This window comes from Tachypleus tridentatus, chromosome 9 (genome assembly GCF_004210375.1).
Source record: "Tachypleus tridentatus isolate NWPU-2018 chromosome 9, ASM421037v1, whole genome shotgun sequence".
NCBI lineage: Eukaryota > Metazoa > Arthropoda > Merostomata > Xiphosura > Limulidae > Tachypleus > Tachypleus tridentatus.
Window position 1 is genome coordinate 81,285,255 of NC_134833.1, and position 16,086 is coordinate 81,301,340.

The 16,086-nt window shown below is 39.0% G+C and overlaps 1 protein-coding gene across 5 annotated transcripts in view; it reads right to left on the reverse strand.

The window, feature by feature from the left end:
- The window catches only part of Nadsyn (NAD synthetase), a 71,421-nt gene that overhangs the window by 51,115 nt on the left and 4,220 nt on the right, over nucleotides 1–16,086 (reverse strand). For all 5 annotated transcript variants that reach the window (XM_076455346.1, XM_076455344.1, XM_076455343.1 and 2 more), the window contains exon 3: nucleotides 10,403–10,463. In XM_076455346.1, the coding sequence (XP_076311461.1) occupies nucleotides 10,403–10,463 (61 nt within the window). The remainder of the gene's footprint in view (nucleotides 1–10,402; nucleotides 10,464–16,086) is intronic.

Sequence of the window (16,086 nt, forward strand, 5' to 3'; positions counted from 1 at the left end):
GAAAAAGCTTGTTGTCGCGTTGCTCACTCCAAGTGAACTGCCAGCTGGCATGGAGCCAAGCCTTGAATACAAGACCATAGTCCATGTACGGAATAGGCACAGTGGTGATAGTGCCCGAGCAGATAGATTTAGCTGCCATGTCTGTAAGCTTGTTCCTGCAAATACCAACATGGCCTGGATAGAAGTAGCAGTTAATGAGAAATGGGCCAGTCGGTTTTGAATATCAGCGAGAACAGGGTGTGAGCCAACATGTAGGGATTCCAGGGCCAGTACAGAACTGAGCGAGTCAGTATAAATAGTGCAGTTGGAGTACTGCTGAACTTCAGTATGATCCAGGGCAAAAGATATGGCATACAGTTCAGCAGTGAACACAGAAGCTGTAGAGGGGAGTTTGCGCGCAACCACCAAACCGCAGCAAACCATAGCAGAGCCCACTGAATTACCTGATTTGGAACCATCTGTATAAATGGGAACAGAACGATTGTTTGAAAGATGTTCATTAAATAAATGACAATACTTCCAATCTGGAGTATCTGCCCATTTCAGATAACTGAAAGTAAGGTCACATTTGGGGGCTGTAATAAGCCATGGTGGGATGGGCTGACCTGTGGAATCTACAATGTTATCCAAGGACAGACCCAAGCCATCCAATTGCGCCTGGATGCAAAGGCCAAACGGAGCAATGGCAGACCGTCTGTTCTGAAAAAGTACGGCCCACCAAGGAAGGAAAACACATCCCCAGGTGGGATGCTTTGGTAAGGAACAAAGTTTCGAAGAATATAGTAAAGATAGTTGCAAACGGCAAAGGTGCAAAGAAGGTTCACGAGATTCTGTGTATAAACTCTGAACTGGGGTAGTGTGGAAAGCCCCAGTGCAGAGTCGAAGTCCTTGGTGATGAATGGGGTCCAGCAACTTTAAGGCCGAGGGCCTGGCATAGACATAGACCATTGATCCATAATCAAGTTTTGATCGAATAAGAGCACGATATACCTTTAACATAGAACATCGATCTGCTCCCCAACTGGTAGTAGAGAGGACACAAAGGATGTTCAGTGCTCTTGTGCATTGGACCCATAGCTGCTTTAAGTGTGGTATAAAGGTCAGCTTACAGTCAAAGATAAGCCCCAAGAACTTGGTCTCAGGGAACACTGGCAGCAAAACTTCACCGATATGAAGTTCAGGATCAGGGTGAATACCCCGTTGGTGGCAAAAGTGCGTGCAAACGGTTTTAGAGAGAGAGAAATTAAAGCCGTTCGCCATAGTCCACTTCAGTACAAGATTGAGGGCAGTTTGTAGTTGCTGCTCAATATATCTCATGTTCGACGACTGACAGGAGATGTGAAAGTCGAACCCACACAAACTTGGAATCTCCTGTCCATTAAAAATTTTTTAATAAACATGGGTAAATGGCCATGTAACCCATATGTATGAAGGTCTCGCAAAACGCCATACCTCCATGTTGTGTCATAAGCCTTCTCAATGTCAAAGAATATTTATACAAGATGTTGGCATTTGAGAAAGGCTTCTTTGATTGATGTTTCAAGTCAAATTAAGTGGTCTGTAGGGGAGTGCTGTCGTCAGAACCCACACTGGGTGAGCAAGAGGAGGTTGTTTTATTCGTGGAACCAAACAAGACGAGCATTAACCATCCTTTCTAAGGTCTTACAGAGACAACTCGTCAAAGCAATTGGACGGTAGTTTGAAGAAATCTTTCCCTGGCTTAGAGAAATGTAAAATAATAGCCTGGCACCAGGCATCAAGAAAAACATTCTCCTGCCAGATCTGGTTAAAGACAATTCGAAGGACATCAAGAGAAGCAGGAGATAGAGGGTGCAGCATGTCATAGTGTACATCATCAGGTCCAACAGATGTACTGCCAGACCGATGAAGGGCCATTTTCAGTTCCACCAGTGTAAAGGGACAATTATCTTCAAAGAGACAGTCAGTTCAAAAAGAAAGAGGTGAATGCCCTGCCCGAGTCTTGATGGCCAAAAAGGTGGAGGAACAAGCAGAAGTGCTAGATACCTGACAAAAGCTTTCACCTAGAGTATCAGCGATGCTCCGGACATCAACCACCTCCTGACCAGATCGAGAGGGGGACAGAATTGTAGTGCCCACTGACCTTTCGATTCCTGTCCCATATGACCTTGGAACTTGTGGTAGAAGATATGCTAGTTGTGAACTTAATCCAAGATTCCTTCTGGTTCTGACGTCTTACCCACCTAGCATGTGCATGGGCCCGTTGGAAAGCGACACGGTTCGAAAGTGTGGGATATCTACGAAAAGTATCCCAGGCCCGTTTTTGAGCCTTCCGTGCTAAGTTTCCACCACAGACAAAAATAACGTGGAAAACGTGTTGAGGTTTTCGGAATACACTGAGCAGTTGCTTGTATAATACAGCCAGTTGCCACTGCTACACAGTCATCTATTGATGACTGATTCACGATGGCAGAATCAAGTTCCGCAAGAGCAGTGAAAGTGGAGCAATCTGCCTGATCCAGCTTCCACCAGGGCACGCGGGTAGGATGGCATCAACCAAGGCCAGTCTCTCTCAAAAGTATAGGAAAATGATCACTGCCAAGTGGATTATTGCCAACCCTCCATGAAAAATGGGAGAATAATGAAGGAGAGCAAACTGAGAAATCAATAGCAGTAAAGGATTGACTAGGTGCATGAAAATAAGTTGAAGAACCAGTATTGAAAAGAGAAAGATTGTGATCAGAGAGCATATGCTCTACAAAGCGACCCCTCCCATCAATAACAGCACTTCTCCAGAGGGGATGATGTCCATTAAAGTTCCCCAGGATTAGAAATGGAGACAGCAACTGTTCAATGAGAGCATCAAGGTCTGATTGATCATATGTCTCTCCAGGGGACAGGTAGAGAGAACAAAGAGTGATGGTATGACCCAAGGAAACAAGGATGGCTACGGCCTCCAAGGGTGTGTTGAGTGACAAAGACAGGGTGGGCACATGCTGATCAACCAATAGTGCCACCCCTCCATGTACTCGTCCATCACACAGCCTGTCATTTCTGTACAGAGAAAACTGCTGAATGGAAACTGTATCAGCAGGTTTTAGAAATGTTTCTTGTAAGGAAGGACATACAGGATGGTAGGAAGCAATCAGTGTTTTGATATCATCCAGAATAGAACGTAAACCTCGACAGTTCCATTGTATCAAGGTGGCCATTTTTAATGGCGGGTAGGCAAAGTGGCTGGAGAACCTTTCTGTTTATAACCATGTCTTTTTTCCTTACTGTCCTTAGTCAGAGAAGGTCTATCAACCTCCATGGATCCTGCCCTGGGTCGGTTGGGCAGGTCTTTGTTATTGGAAGGGGATTCCAGTGACTGAGGATGCAAACAAATGATTGTTTTGCTTCTTGAGGTGGGAGAAAAAGATGTATGAGAAGAAATGCCTTATTTGAAACTGAAGGACGTGGATCTTGAGGTTTGTTGGAATGTATGGGAGGAACAGAAATGGGTGTGGAAGTCAATTCATCAACCTTTTTAACCATGGAGGTCAAAAGGCTTTTCATTTGTTTTGAAAATGATTCTCTTGGAGGCACAGAGAGATCTGTCTGCACTCCCACTGTAGTTGTGGAATGAAGTGCAGCAGCATATGTCCGAGATAGAGTGGCGGGCAGCAATTTCCGATCCTCAGGATAACTAATGTTATGAGTCCTTTTCAAATGCTGCACCTCTTTTTCCTCCAACCATTTTGGGCAAGAACGAAAGTAGGAAGGGTGAGAACCATTGTAGTTGATGCAATGTGGGTCCATGTCACATTCATAGGCATCGTAGTCCTTGCCACCACAACGAGCACATGTCAGGGAACCACGACATGATGTCTTTGAGTGGCCGAACCTCTGACATTGGAAACATCGGAGAGGGTTTGGAATGTATGGCCGTACCCTGCAAATTAGATAACCTGCCTTGATGGTGGCAGGTGCACGTGATGATGTAAGTGTCAAAACGAGGGTATTTGTTGGCAGTGTAACTCCATCTTTGCGAGTGGAGATGCGCCTCACTGCAGAAACTCCTTGAGTGGAAAGACCAGCGAGAATCTTTGACTTGGGGACATTCTTCAAATCCCTCTCAACAATAACTCCTCCTGATGAATTCAAGGTAGCATGAGGGGTAACCTCAATAGGTATATCCCCAATTGCTGTTGAATTCAAGAGGAGTTCACTGTGATGGGTTGTGGATGTTTCAACTAATATGTCTCCAGATCGAAGCTTCTTTACTGACTTTGGAGAGCCAGCAAGACCCTCTAGTCCCTTCTGAATAAAAAGGGGGACAATTGCCCTAAAGGTTTTTCTGAAAGAGAATGTAATAAAAGAAAATGAGGTACATGTGTTACAAATGTGGAAGATTGCTGCTCAGAGTCTTCAAGACGTGGTCGCTTACCTATTGACTGTTTTTTCACTATTTTATTTAAATTTTTTGAACGAGGATTCATAGGAAAAAAGAAAAATTTCAGTACCCACTAACCCCACCCACCATGGAGCCCTACAAGGGGACGCACTGCAATGTCATGCAAGGACAATGCAGCAACGCCAGGGTTTTGTGAGCACTATACCCAAACACCAGCATCAAACACAATGTCCACAACACCTGTTGAGAACTTCCAACACTGGTACTTGGTTGACTCTAGCCCAAGTGGATCAGCCGATTGACCCAAAGGGGGCCACCCAAAGGTTGCCCGTCTACAGGAATTCAAGGCCAAAGTGGTGTGTTAGGGTTGGACCCCTCAACCACCAGGATCCTCTCCTTCCCTTCACGGGCCACCACGCACGGCAAACACGTGGGTGGATGTTTAGGTCCCAGAGAAGTTAACCAGACAGAACAGAACCTTCCCTGGGAGGTCCCCTCACCACGTACATGAATCCACACCAAGGGGGGGAGGAAGAGAAAGTAAATCATGAACAGAAAGGTGATGCAAGGGAATGGAACTGTTGGAAATGGAGTCAATGGAAAGAAGCCCTGAAAGAATGAAGCAATCAAGAGCAAGTACAGGACAAAGATCATCATCTAAACCTTACTGAGAATAAAAGGGTAAGATGACAAGAAATAAAAATGACAAAACAAACATTCTACATGAACCCCTAATAATGTAGATGATTTAAACTAACCCAGAACAAAGTGAACATACTAAGGCAAAAAAAAACAAAAAATAGATTTGTGCTGACGAGGAAGGTTCGGTTAGAAAGACCCAACTTACAGTGATGTGATTGATCAAAATCACCTTTGGAAGAAGACTGATGGAATGAGAAAAACTATAGTTATGAACTGGATATAATACTGCCTGAACATATCACCAATCAGATCAAGTGGATGATGAACCAGAGACCAAAAACAAAAGAAGTAACTTCTTATCAAGGAAGGAGTCAAATGCTTCCTGTGGAAGAACAGAACCACTGAAAATTTGAAGATCAAGATGCCATTCCTTGTAAGAAAGTGCATCAGAACTGAAAAGGTAATTTGCAATGAGGATGAAAGCACCCAGAACACAATACAACAACAGACATGTGTTAAGTGTGTGAATTCTAAAAGGGAGATCTACTTTCTTTTCAATAGTCTTCTGAAACTTCCTACTAATTGACCCATGAATCCCAACTTTGGAGATGAGAACTAGGGAAAGGAAACAAATTAGGGCAACTGAGAGGAATGGGTAAACCCAATAACTTGGAGAATATGTTCAACCATCAATGCAAAGAGGGAAGGAAGAAAGTAAATAAGAGAATCCAAAGGAACCCTATCAAATCTAAAAGCTATGAATTGTACAGCACCTCCTGAAAAGATCATATATGTATCAGACCAAAAAGGAGGAGTGTTTCCACAGAAGTTGCATCCCCCAGTGCATTAGACCTTGCTAGTAGTAAGACTGTGAACCATACACATTTCCTGTAGAAGAGTTAATAGGGTAAGACAAGGGTTGAAAACTAGGTGATGGATAAAATGTATAGGATTAAAAGAGACTGCTACTCATACAAGTCCATAAAACTAGGAATAAACTCTGCTTGATGGTTAGGCAAGGCAAATTGAACCAAAACTTGTACAGGGTGAGACATGCAAGTACCCTTTCCCAAAAGAGACAAAAATGCTCATCATAAAAGGGGAAAAGTATACTGTTAAATGTGTCAAAAAAAAAGACTGAGGTGGGCCTAGCCGATTCTATAATAAAGGCCTGGAAAGAAAAACCATAATTACATAGAGGAAAACTGACAAAAAATAGATCATCCTAAATGGATTCAACACTGTAGGATTAAGGCAAGCAATACTGGAAGGAGATAGAGCAGTCCCAGCCTTTAGGGGTCTTCACAAATGAAATGAATTGTAAAAAAATATAAAATATTAAAAAGTATGAAAATGAAATAGTCAATATAATGTGAAGTTAAGCAAGTGTTTAATGAAATAACCATATGTACAAGATATTACGTGTTGAAGGAAAGAAGATATTTAACCTTATTATTGCTTTACCCACTAGATGAACTAGAGTTAAACCAAAACTAACAAACAGTTGTTAAGCCTAATTGAATTGTGCAGGAAAAAGTACTAAACTCTAATTTAAAAATCCGATCTAAAAACAGCACGTATAATATGATGCTATCAACAGGATCCAACAAATCATAGCAATATACAAATTGGTGGGAAGGCCTGGATTTGTAACACCATCCCATCCTGACAAAATGTATCTATTGCCCAAGCTTGAAGGTGAGATACTGAATACCAAATTGACAGTAGTTGCATGTTCCAAGGAGTATCCAATGCACAAATCATCAGTGTTTCCAATCCAACAAAAAACCTCATGATACACCATCTATTATTTCAGGAGAATCTGTGTGGGTTGCGACAACTGACCTGCCACTGAAGTCATTTCCCATGGAGCTTAGCAAGCTAGTAGGGTGAAATAATAGAAGTGATCCCAAGAAAGAAGATTCAAGGTTTGAAAACAAAGTGCCCCCTTGACAGAAAATTCAAGACGTTGCTGTGGGATTGTCAGAGTGAAATCTGATAATTTTGTTCTTAACAAGTCAAAACCATGAGACAATACCTTTGGAACATCATGCTAACAATGGTCCCAAATTACCATCAATGGACATAGTAATCCTGAGAGTCTTCCAACAAAGTTTAGAGAAATAATAAATAATTCAGCACCATATATAAGGTAAGGCAAATCCTAGAAAGTTAGTTACAGATTAACTACAGATGCTGCTTTATAACCACAAATTTTTAGAAGCAGATGTATTCTGTGAGAGTTGGATATGCTTACACATGGTGGTGGTAGGCTAAATCATGCAGCTTTCACAACTGCTGCAGACAAGACATAGTTCTCTCTACATGTAACTGAGCAGAAATCTTCCTAGCATGAACCACAATATCAGTGGTTAAAGAGAAACTATGAATTTCTTCCCAGGCCTTTCATCCATCAAGGAAGGTACTGGCTCCAAAGCAACTGGGAAAAGAGCCAAAGCACAACATACTCAACAGAGCCATTGGACAAAGGAAGCTGAGAGAATCAATTCCAAAGTGGCCACTGAGAAGCCAACAGAATAAAGGAACGTACAGGAAAAAAAGAATCTAAATTTTCTACAGAATATCCAAATATCAGACATCAGATGTGGGATAGAAAAGCAATGATCAGCCTCTGTACCAGAAATAATAATTTGGGAATTAATTTTCTATTTTCCAAAAATCAGTCAGGTAACATGAAGAAAGTTCAAAGTATCTCTGGTGATCATTGTACAAGACACCCATGACAGATATCACCAAGGGTAATTAAGTGAGAGAATAAAAGCCTGAAGCAAGCAACAAAAATTCAAATTAGTGTTAACATGGACAAAGGAAGGAAACCTTCATAGCTGAGTAGCAGCTGTAGTGTGAGAGGAGGGAAGATTTAGAATATAAGACACAGATATATCCAGAGTTTTGTGGAGAGATGAGAAGAGTCTAACTAGACCTATGTTAGCAATATTTGTAAATTTACATTAATGTCACTGTAGCACTGTTAAATATGGAGGAAAAACAAGAATGCCTGAACTCTTCCTTTAGATACACACACCCATTTATATAAATATTTATATAAAATTAAAAACTACTACTTAATTTCTTTAAAAATATATACAGTCACAAAACAGAAGTAGAACATAACACAATGTAAAAGAAAACAGTAAATTTACACTTAATTTAATGTTATAGTCACCATAGAGCTGGCAGTGGGTGATCCCACCCAACTGCAATCCCTTTGATTAGTTATATTTCCATGACATTAATTGATTAATTGCAGCTTGTAAATAACTAATTCATTTACCAGATCTAATATGCTATCACAGTGGAAATGCTTTTCAAACAAAATCCATTACAACTTTTGTAATGTAATCCTGTAACAATGGTAGGAACTCTTAACATGTTTGTTACAAACCTGGGAAAAAAGCAAGATAAGTTTATCAAAACTTAATAAGTACCGTGATTGGTTGGTAAATTCTGCACCTCAGATAAAAGTGAAAAAAGCCCATGCAAAACAACTAATTTGTTCTTGGAGGAAAGAAGAGGGAGGATAATGACTGATCATACTGAGATCCTTGAGGCTCTAATATTCACCAGGGACACCCATTGAAAAGCCCAAACATGTAGGTTAATAAGGGCCAATAATGAGGCTAAAAGCTTGTTAAGTGCCAAGATCAGACTACTGAAATAAAGGTTATAAAGAAGCAAAAGGGTCTCTAAAAGATAAAGAAGCATTACCTTCTGAAGTAAAATTAACCACAGAATTCCTCAAGAAAAAGACTGCACAAAATATGAATACCAGAGCTTATGTAAGATCTCCTGCCACACGCACAACAAATCATGTGGAAGGTGAGAGAGCGCAGAGTTATTGGTAAGTGTTGCTTGTTCTGAAATGTGTAAGGAACATTGAAAATCTTGAGCCATAAGTTTGTTCATAGCATAAGAGTAAACTGAACAAGAAAACATCTACAATATTTCAGAGGCAAGACTACTTGACTTGAATCAAAAGGTAAATTTTTCTCATTTCAAATCATATATAGAGAATAATACTACCAACAGATGCATAAGCAACTATTCTAAAAAGAACCATTAACCCTTTCACAACAGATCAGGATTCAAAGGCTTGTACATGTGGCCGAATTCAACTCTTTCCATTTTTTTGAAACAGTCCCTTACATATACACTTAGTTTAATACATGACATGTAAATAACCAATCAACAGCTCAGAATGTTCCCATAGTGGTTTTCTCTGTTATTTTAATCTTTGAAAATGCTATAGCATTCTTTTGATTCACGTTTTCAATGAAGTAATGTCTTTAGTTTGCTCGAAGTTTCACATTTTTTAAGATTTAAATAAATCTTAATTACTACACTTAATAAATCATAATGGAGTTCTGTGGTATCAGTGTAGTTATTTAAGATTTTTTTTGGATATTCAACTGTATGTACAAAACCTAAAAAAAAATTTTTTTATATCCTCCACATGCGAAATTTTAAAAGGTTTAGTAACCTATGTCCAGGAATAACTGAATACATAGGCCATTGCAAGAAGAGATAATTGTGTGCTTTAATTCTTGATTTATTATTCTATATTTTAAGAGAAATAAGTTTAATAATTTACTTCTAAATAGTAATGATATATGCATACATATATAAGATATAATAATTGAAATGTGACTGTATATTACTAGTCCACTAAAACACAGCCAAAACAGGGAAGTATAAAGGTCAGTTTTACATTACTGGATGAGTGATATGAGTACATGTGCACTGCATCAACTCAAGCTATGTAATGTTAGGTAAGTATGACTGGAATGTCAGTGTAATACAAAATAATAAATATATATGTTCATATGTAGCATTATGAAATTTAAGCTACTTAACTAAACATTTGTATTTTCATGTTATAATATGCAATCATTCTAGCATGGAAAAAACATAACTTATATTTATTTCCTAATTTCTTTTATAATAATTATGAGGTTGGTTAACTGACAGTCCCCACATAATTGGAGTATAGAAAATAACATAAAATATAGTCTTACTGAAAACAAACATTTGAAATGTATTTAGGAGGTTTTACAGATTACACAAATGATATTTGAGATTTTTTGAGCAAAGTACAGTTTTTTAATCATGAGATGAAATTACTTTGCACTCAGACTAATAACAAAACAGACAATTTTCACAAACAAATCTTTAGTAAACATATTTCATTAAAAACCTGATTTTTTGTGTACAAGGTACTTGTGATCTTTACTACAAGTCTACAAAATTTTGTGAAGATAAACATGCTGTATCAAAATTTATAGTGCAAAAACTTAACATGTGGAAATGTGTAGATGAACTCATGTATATTATACTGACCCCATTGTTAAAAGGTTAAATACTTACGTAATTTCCAGTTCAGGTCCAGATCTGTATGCTGCTCCTCTTGCTTTTGCTTCTTTAATACCTATATAAATATTAACTTTAATATCACACTCTTAAATTCACACACATGATAATCTTTCAAGAAACCTATTACTTCCATGCTAAATATGAAAGGTTGGACACAACATGTTCTTGAACAAAGTGTCCAAATATATTTCACAAAAATCTTATGAAGCTAGTGATTAGAGAAATGAGAATTATATTATCAACCATCTAATATCATGTATAGTATGGGAAGAGGAAGTATATAACCAAACATTAAATTAAATATAAATTGTTAGTAAGTAGTAGTATCATGATAACATCAAACACATTAAGTTATGACATAACTCAAGGAATGCTGAGAAAATAATTCACATTACAAAGAAAGTAACTCAGCAGTAACAGAATTATCATAACCAGTTATAACATGCTGTTTCACCTCAGTAATTAAAAATACTTAATCCATTAAATGTCAGAATATTTACAACAAGTAAAATATAAAGTCAAAAAATATGTGAGAATGAGTACCATGTATTCTGAGAAGAGTTTGTTAGAAAGGAAGTCAACAGATAATTGATTGGTTGGTTGGTTTGGTGTTTTATAGCACAAAGCAACAAGGCTTTCTGTACCAAATATCCAGTAAAAAGTTAAAATTGTAGTAAAATTAGTAAAATTCATAAAAGGAAATTAAGGTAAAGCAAAACAAAGTTTAATTTTTGAATTAATAAAACATAAATAGCATTAAAACCAATTTTTACATTTAGTCTACAGCAGTAAGAGAAAAACTACAGTAATACAAGTTGTAAAGGACATTCTGTAGCATAATTGTAATTATCATAACTTGCCAGGAAGACCAACAGGTAAGTTAAAAAAACAGCATTAGTCACCTGAAGTTGGCCTTTCCAGTCCTGGTTCCGAGTTATTTGATGTTATGACCATTCTCAGAAAATAAAGTAATGCAAGTTTTAAAAGACTTGTAGCAAAATTTTAATTATAACTCGCCAGAATGACTATGACTAACAGGTAGTTCAAACAGCAGTGTTAGTCACCTAAAGTTCGCCTTTCCAGTCCTGGTTTCAAGTTATTTTATGTTAAGGCCATTTTCTAATTTCAAATCAAACTAGATGGACTTTGATTCTTAAAAGGGAATCACATTAAAAATGGTCTAATGTATAAATTACAAAACTTAAATAGCATTAAAAAGATTAATGGCCTTCAAAAAAACTAAAAACATTTATAAGGTGGACAGTGTCACTATAACCAATAACACTGTCTAACATTACAGATAAACCTTGCGACAGAACATGTTTAAAACGGTGCCATTGTTGAGAGCCGTAACAACAGCAAGGCAGTAAAATGTGGCTTACTGTGACCTGAGTGTTACACAGACAACACATTGGCACATCAGTCTCAGATAAAAGAAAATTATGGATTAAAAAACTGTGACCAATGCAAAGTCTAGTTCGAACAACTTCCTCTTTCCAATCCTAATGGAAGCAAGACGGACAAAGTCCAATAGAGGGTTTTATTTAGAAAAGCTTGTTTTCATGTTGCTTACTGCAAGTCAACTGTTAACTGGCAGTCAACTGAGCCTTGAATACAGGACCATAGCCCAAGTATAGAATAGGCACAGCAGTGATAGTGCCAGAGAAGATAGATTTGGCTGTGGTGTTAGCGAGCTCAATCCCACAAATACCAACATGGCCTGGTAGCCAGAAAAACTGGATAGAAGTAAATGTTAAAGAGAAATGGGCCAGTCGGTTTTGAATATCAGCAAGAACATAGTGTGAACTAACATGAAGCAATACCAGGGCCAGTAAAGAACTAAGTGAGTCAGTATAAATATTGCAATTTGAGTACTGCTTAGCTTCTATGTGATCCAGGGCAAGATAAATGGTGTACATTCAACAGTAAACACAAAAGCTGTAGAGGGGATTAGCGCACAACCACTGAACCACAATAAAACATGGCAGAGCCTACACAGTCACCTAATTTTGAACCATCTGTATAAATAGGAATGGAAGGATGGTTCGAAAGATGTTCAGCAAATAACAGACAGTATTTCCAGTTGGGAGTGTCTGCTATTCTCAGATGATTTAAAGATACAGCAATGTTATTCAAGGACAGACCCAATTCATCCAACTGCACCTGGATACAAAGGCCAAAAGGAGTAATGACAGATCTTCTGTTCTGAAAAAGTATGGCCCACTAAGGAAGGAAAACACAACCCTAGGTGGGATGCTTTGGTAAAGAACGAAGTTTCAAAGCATATAGTAAAGACAGTTGCAAACACCAGAGGTGCAAAGAAGGTTCACGAGATTCTGTGTATAAACTCTGAACTGGGGTAGTGTGGAAAGCCCCAGTGCAGAGATGAAGTCCTTGATGATTAATGGGGTCCAGCATCTTTAAGGCTGAGGTCCTGGCAGAGCCATAGACCAATGATCTATAGTTGAGTTTCGATCAAGTTGGAGCACAATATATCTTTAGCACAGAACATCAATCTGCTCCCCAAGTGGTGGAAGATGTTCAGTGCTCTTGTACACTTGACCCATAGCTGCTTGATGTGTGGTATAAAGATCAGCCTATGGTCAAAGATAAGCCCCAAGAACTTTGTCAAGGACCACAGGCAGCACAACTTTACGGATACTGAGTTCAGGATCAGGGTGAATACACCATTTGCAAGAAAAGTGCATGCAAACGATTTTAGAGAGAAGAAAGTTTAAACTGTTTGCTGTGGTCCACTTCATTAAACAATTGAGGGTAGTCTGTAGCTGCCACTCAATATACCTCACATTCGATGACTGACATGAGATGTGAAAGTCTTCGACATTGAGCCCGTTTGCAACAGTAAAAGGGAGTTGTTCAGTGATGACATTAATCTTTATACTGAATAGGGTTTTATAGCACTAAAAGAACCACAGCAGAAAAGATTGATGGTGGCAGTATTCCACCATGGATGAGGATATCCTGAAAAATATGTTAAGGTTTTAGGAATATATTGGGCAGCTGCCTATATAATACAGTCAGTTGTTGCTGCCACACAGTCGTCTGCTGATGGTTTACAGATGATGGCAGGATCAAGTTCTGTGAGTGCAGTGGAAGATGGCCAGTTTGCTTGATCTAGCTTCCACTGGGGCACATTGGTTGGGTGGCATCGACCACAGCCAGTCTCTCTCAATATTATAGGAAAATTATCACTGCCTTGTGAATTATTGTCAACCCTCCATGAAAAGTGGGAGAATAGTAAAGAGGAGCAAATTGAGAGATCAATAGCAGCAAAGGACTGACTAGGTGCATGGAAATAAGTATAAGAACTGCTATTGAAAAGAGAAAGGTTGTGATCAGAGAGCATACACTTCAGAGAGCAACCACTACTATCAATATCAGCACTTCCCTCGAGTGGATGATGTCCATTAAAGTCTCCCAAGATGAAAAATGGAGACAACAACTGTTCAATGAGAGCATCAAGGTCTGACTGATCATATGTCTTTCCAGGCAACAGGTAGAGAGAACAAACAGTGATGTTATGACCCAAGGAAACACAGATGGATACGGCCTCCAATGATGTGTTGAGTGGCAAAGACAGGGTGGGCACATGCTGATCAATAAACAGTGCCACCCCTCCATGCACTCATCTATCACACAGCCTGTCATTTCTGTACAAAGAAAACTGCTGACAGGTGACTGTATCAGCAGGTTTCAGAAATGTTTCCTGTAAGGAAAGACATACAGGATGGTAGGAAGCAATCAGTGTTTTGATGTCATCCAGATTAGAACGTAAACCTAGTCAGTTCCATTGTATCAAGGTGGCCCTTTTCATTTATGTGTAGGCGAATTGAATGGAGAGCCCTTCTGTTTATGGCCATGTGTTTTTTCTTTATTGTCTTTATTCAAGGTCTGTTGATCTCCATGGATCCTGTCCTGGGTCGATTGCACAGGTCTTTGTTGTTGGAAGAGGATTCCAGTGACTGAGGACATGAACGAATGATTTTTTTGCAGCTTGGGGTGGGAGAAGAAGAAATACCTGAGAAAAGGCCCATACCTGGAACCAAAGGAAGTGGATCTTGCAATTTGGTAGAATGTATGTCAGGGACAGAGATAGGTGTTGAAGTTGATTCATCAACTTTTTTAACCATGGAGGACAAAAGACTTTTTATTTGTTTGGAGAACGATTCTTTTGGAGGCACAGAGAGATCTGTCTGCACTTCCACTGTAGTTGTGGAACAAAGTGCAGCAGAATACATTCGAGATGAAGTGGTGGACAGCAACGTTTGAACCTCAGGGTAAGTAATGTTATGAATCATTTTCAAATGCTGCACCTCTTTTTCTTCCAACCATTTAGGGCAAGAACAAACATAGGATGGGTGAGAGCCATTGCAATTGATGCAACAAGAGTCCATTTCATACTCATAGGCATCATGGTCCTTGCCACCACAACGAGCATACATCAAGGAACCACGACATTATGTCTTAGAGTGATGGAAGCACTGACACTGGTAACATCTGAGAGGGTTTGGAACGTATGGCTGTACCTAGCAATTAAGATAACCTCCCTTGATGGTAGCAGGTGGACATGGTGATGTAAATATCAGAATAAGGACATTGGTCGGCATCATAATTCCATCTTTGCAAGTGGAGATACGCCTCACTGCAGAAACTCCTTGGGTGGAGAAACAGAGAGAATCTCTGACTCAGGGATGTTCTTCAAATTCCTCTCAACACTAACTCCTCATGATGAATTCATGAACCCCACACCAAGGGGTCCATGAATGACAGTCCACCATTGAGTAAAAGTTACTGATATCTAGAAACACACACAGTGTATATAGCAGTCTTATGAAATACCCCTTCCCTTCAGTGAGCATTATAGTGTAATGAAGTACGTAGTGTAGGTTCTAGGCAAAGCATACCTGACTAGGTAATTCCTGCCACAGAGTGAGATTCTATTACAGCCCAAAAAGAGGAAGTATGTGTCACATGAAATAGAAAGGAGCACATTGAATAAAACAATAAATCAGGATTAGAATGGGAACAGATGGGAGATAAAAGTTAAGGAAATGGGTGTAAGCCAAACCACCTTTACAGGCAGCATATAACTTGGAAAGAAAAGGCCTATTAGAATAAAGGATTACTCAAGATAAACAGTTGAGGATCTGTATACTGTAAATGGAATAAATATCTTACTGACAATCCCAATAATCAATGAGGAAAAGGAAACAGGTGTTGAGAGAGAGATGGTACATGTAATATGTAGACAAACGTTCAACGGTAAGATGGGAAAGGGCATAAAGGGCCACAATAAGATCCAAATCAAGCAAATCAAAGGAATGTAAAGGATGCACGACTCACAAGGTGTAGAAAAGGTAGGAGATGACTAAGGAAGGTGTAACCTTATGAAACTTGAAGAAATTAAAAATTTTAAACAAGACTGCCCACCAACTAGACATGGTCGAAGCAGACAAACCTTTGTCAAACATCCATGTAAAAAATTAAGAAAGATAAGAAATGGAAGGATTGAAAGGATGAAAGCTATGTCGAAAAGACCCTTGGTAAATGGACATAGAAGAAGGTCTGGTGGATTGGGAAAGATGTAACATGTCAAGACAATCCGTGGACTGAGATAATAGACGCAGTAAAGGACTATGCATGCATATGGAGTCTGG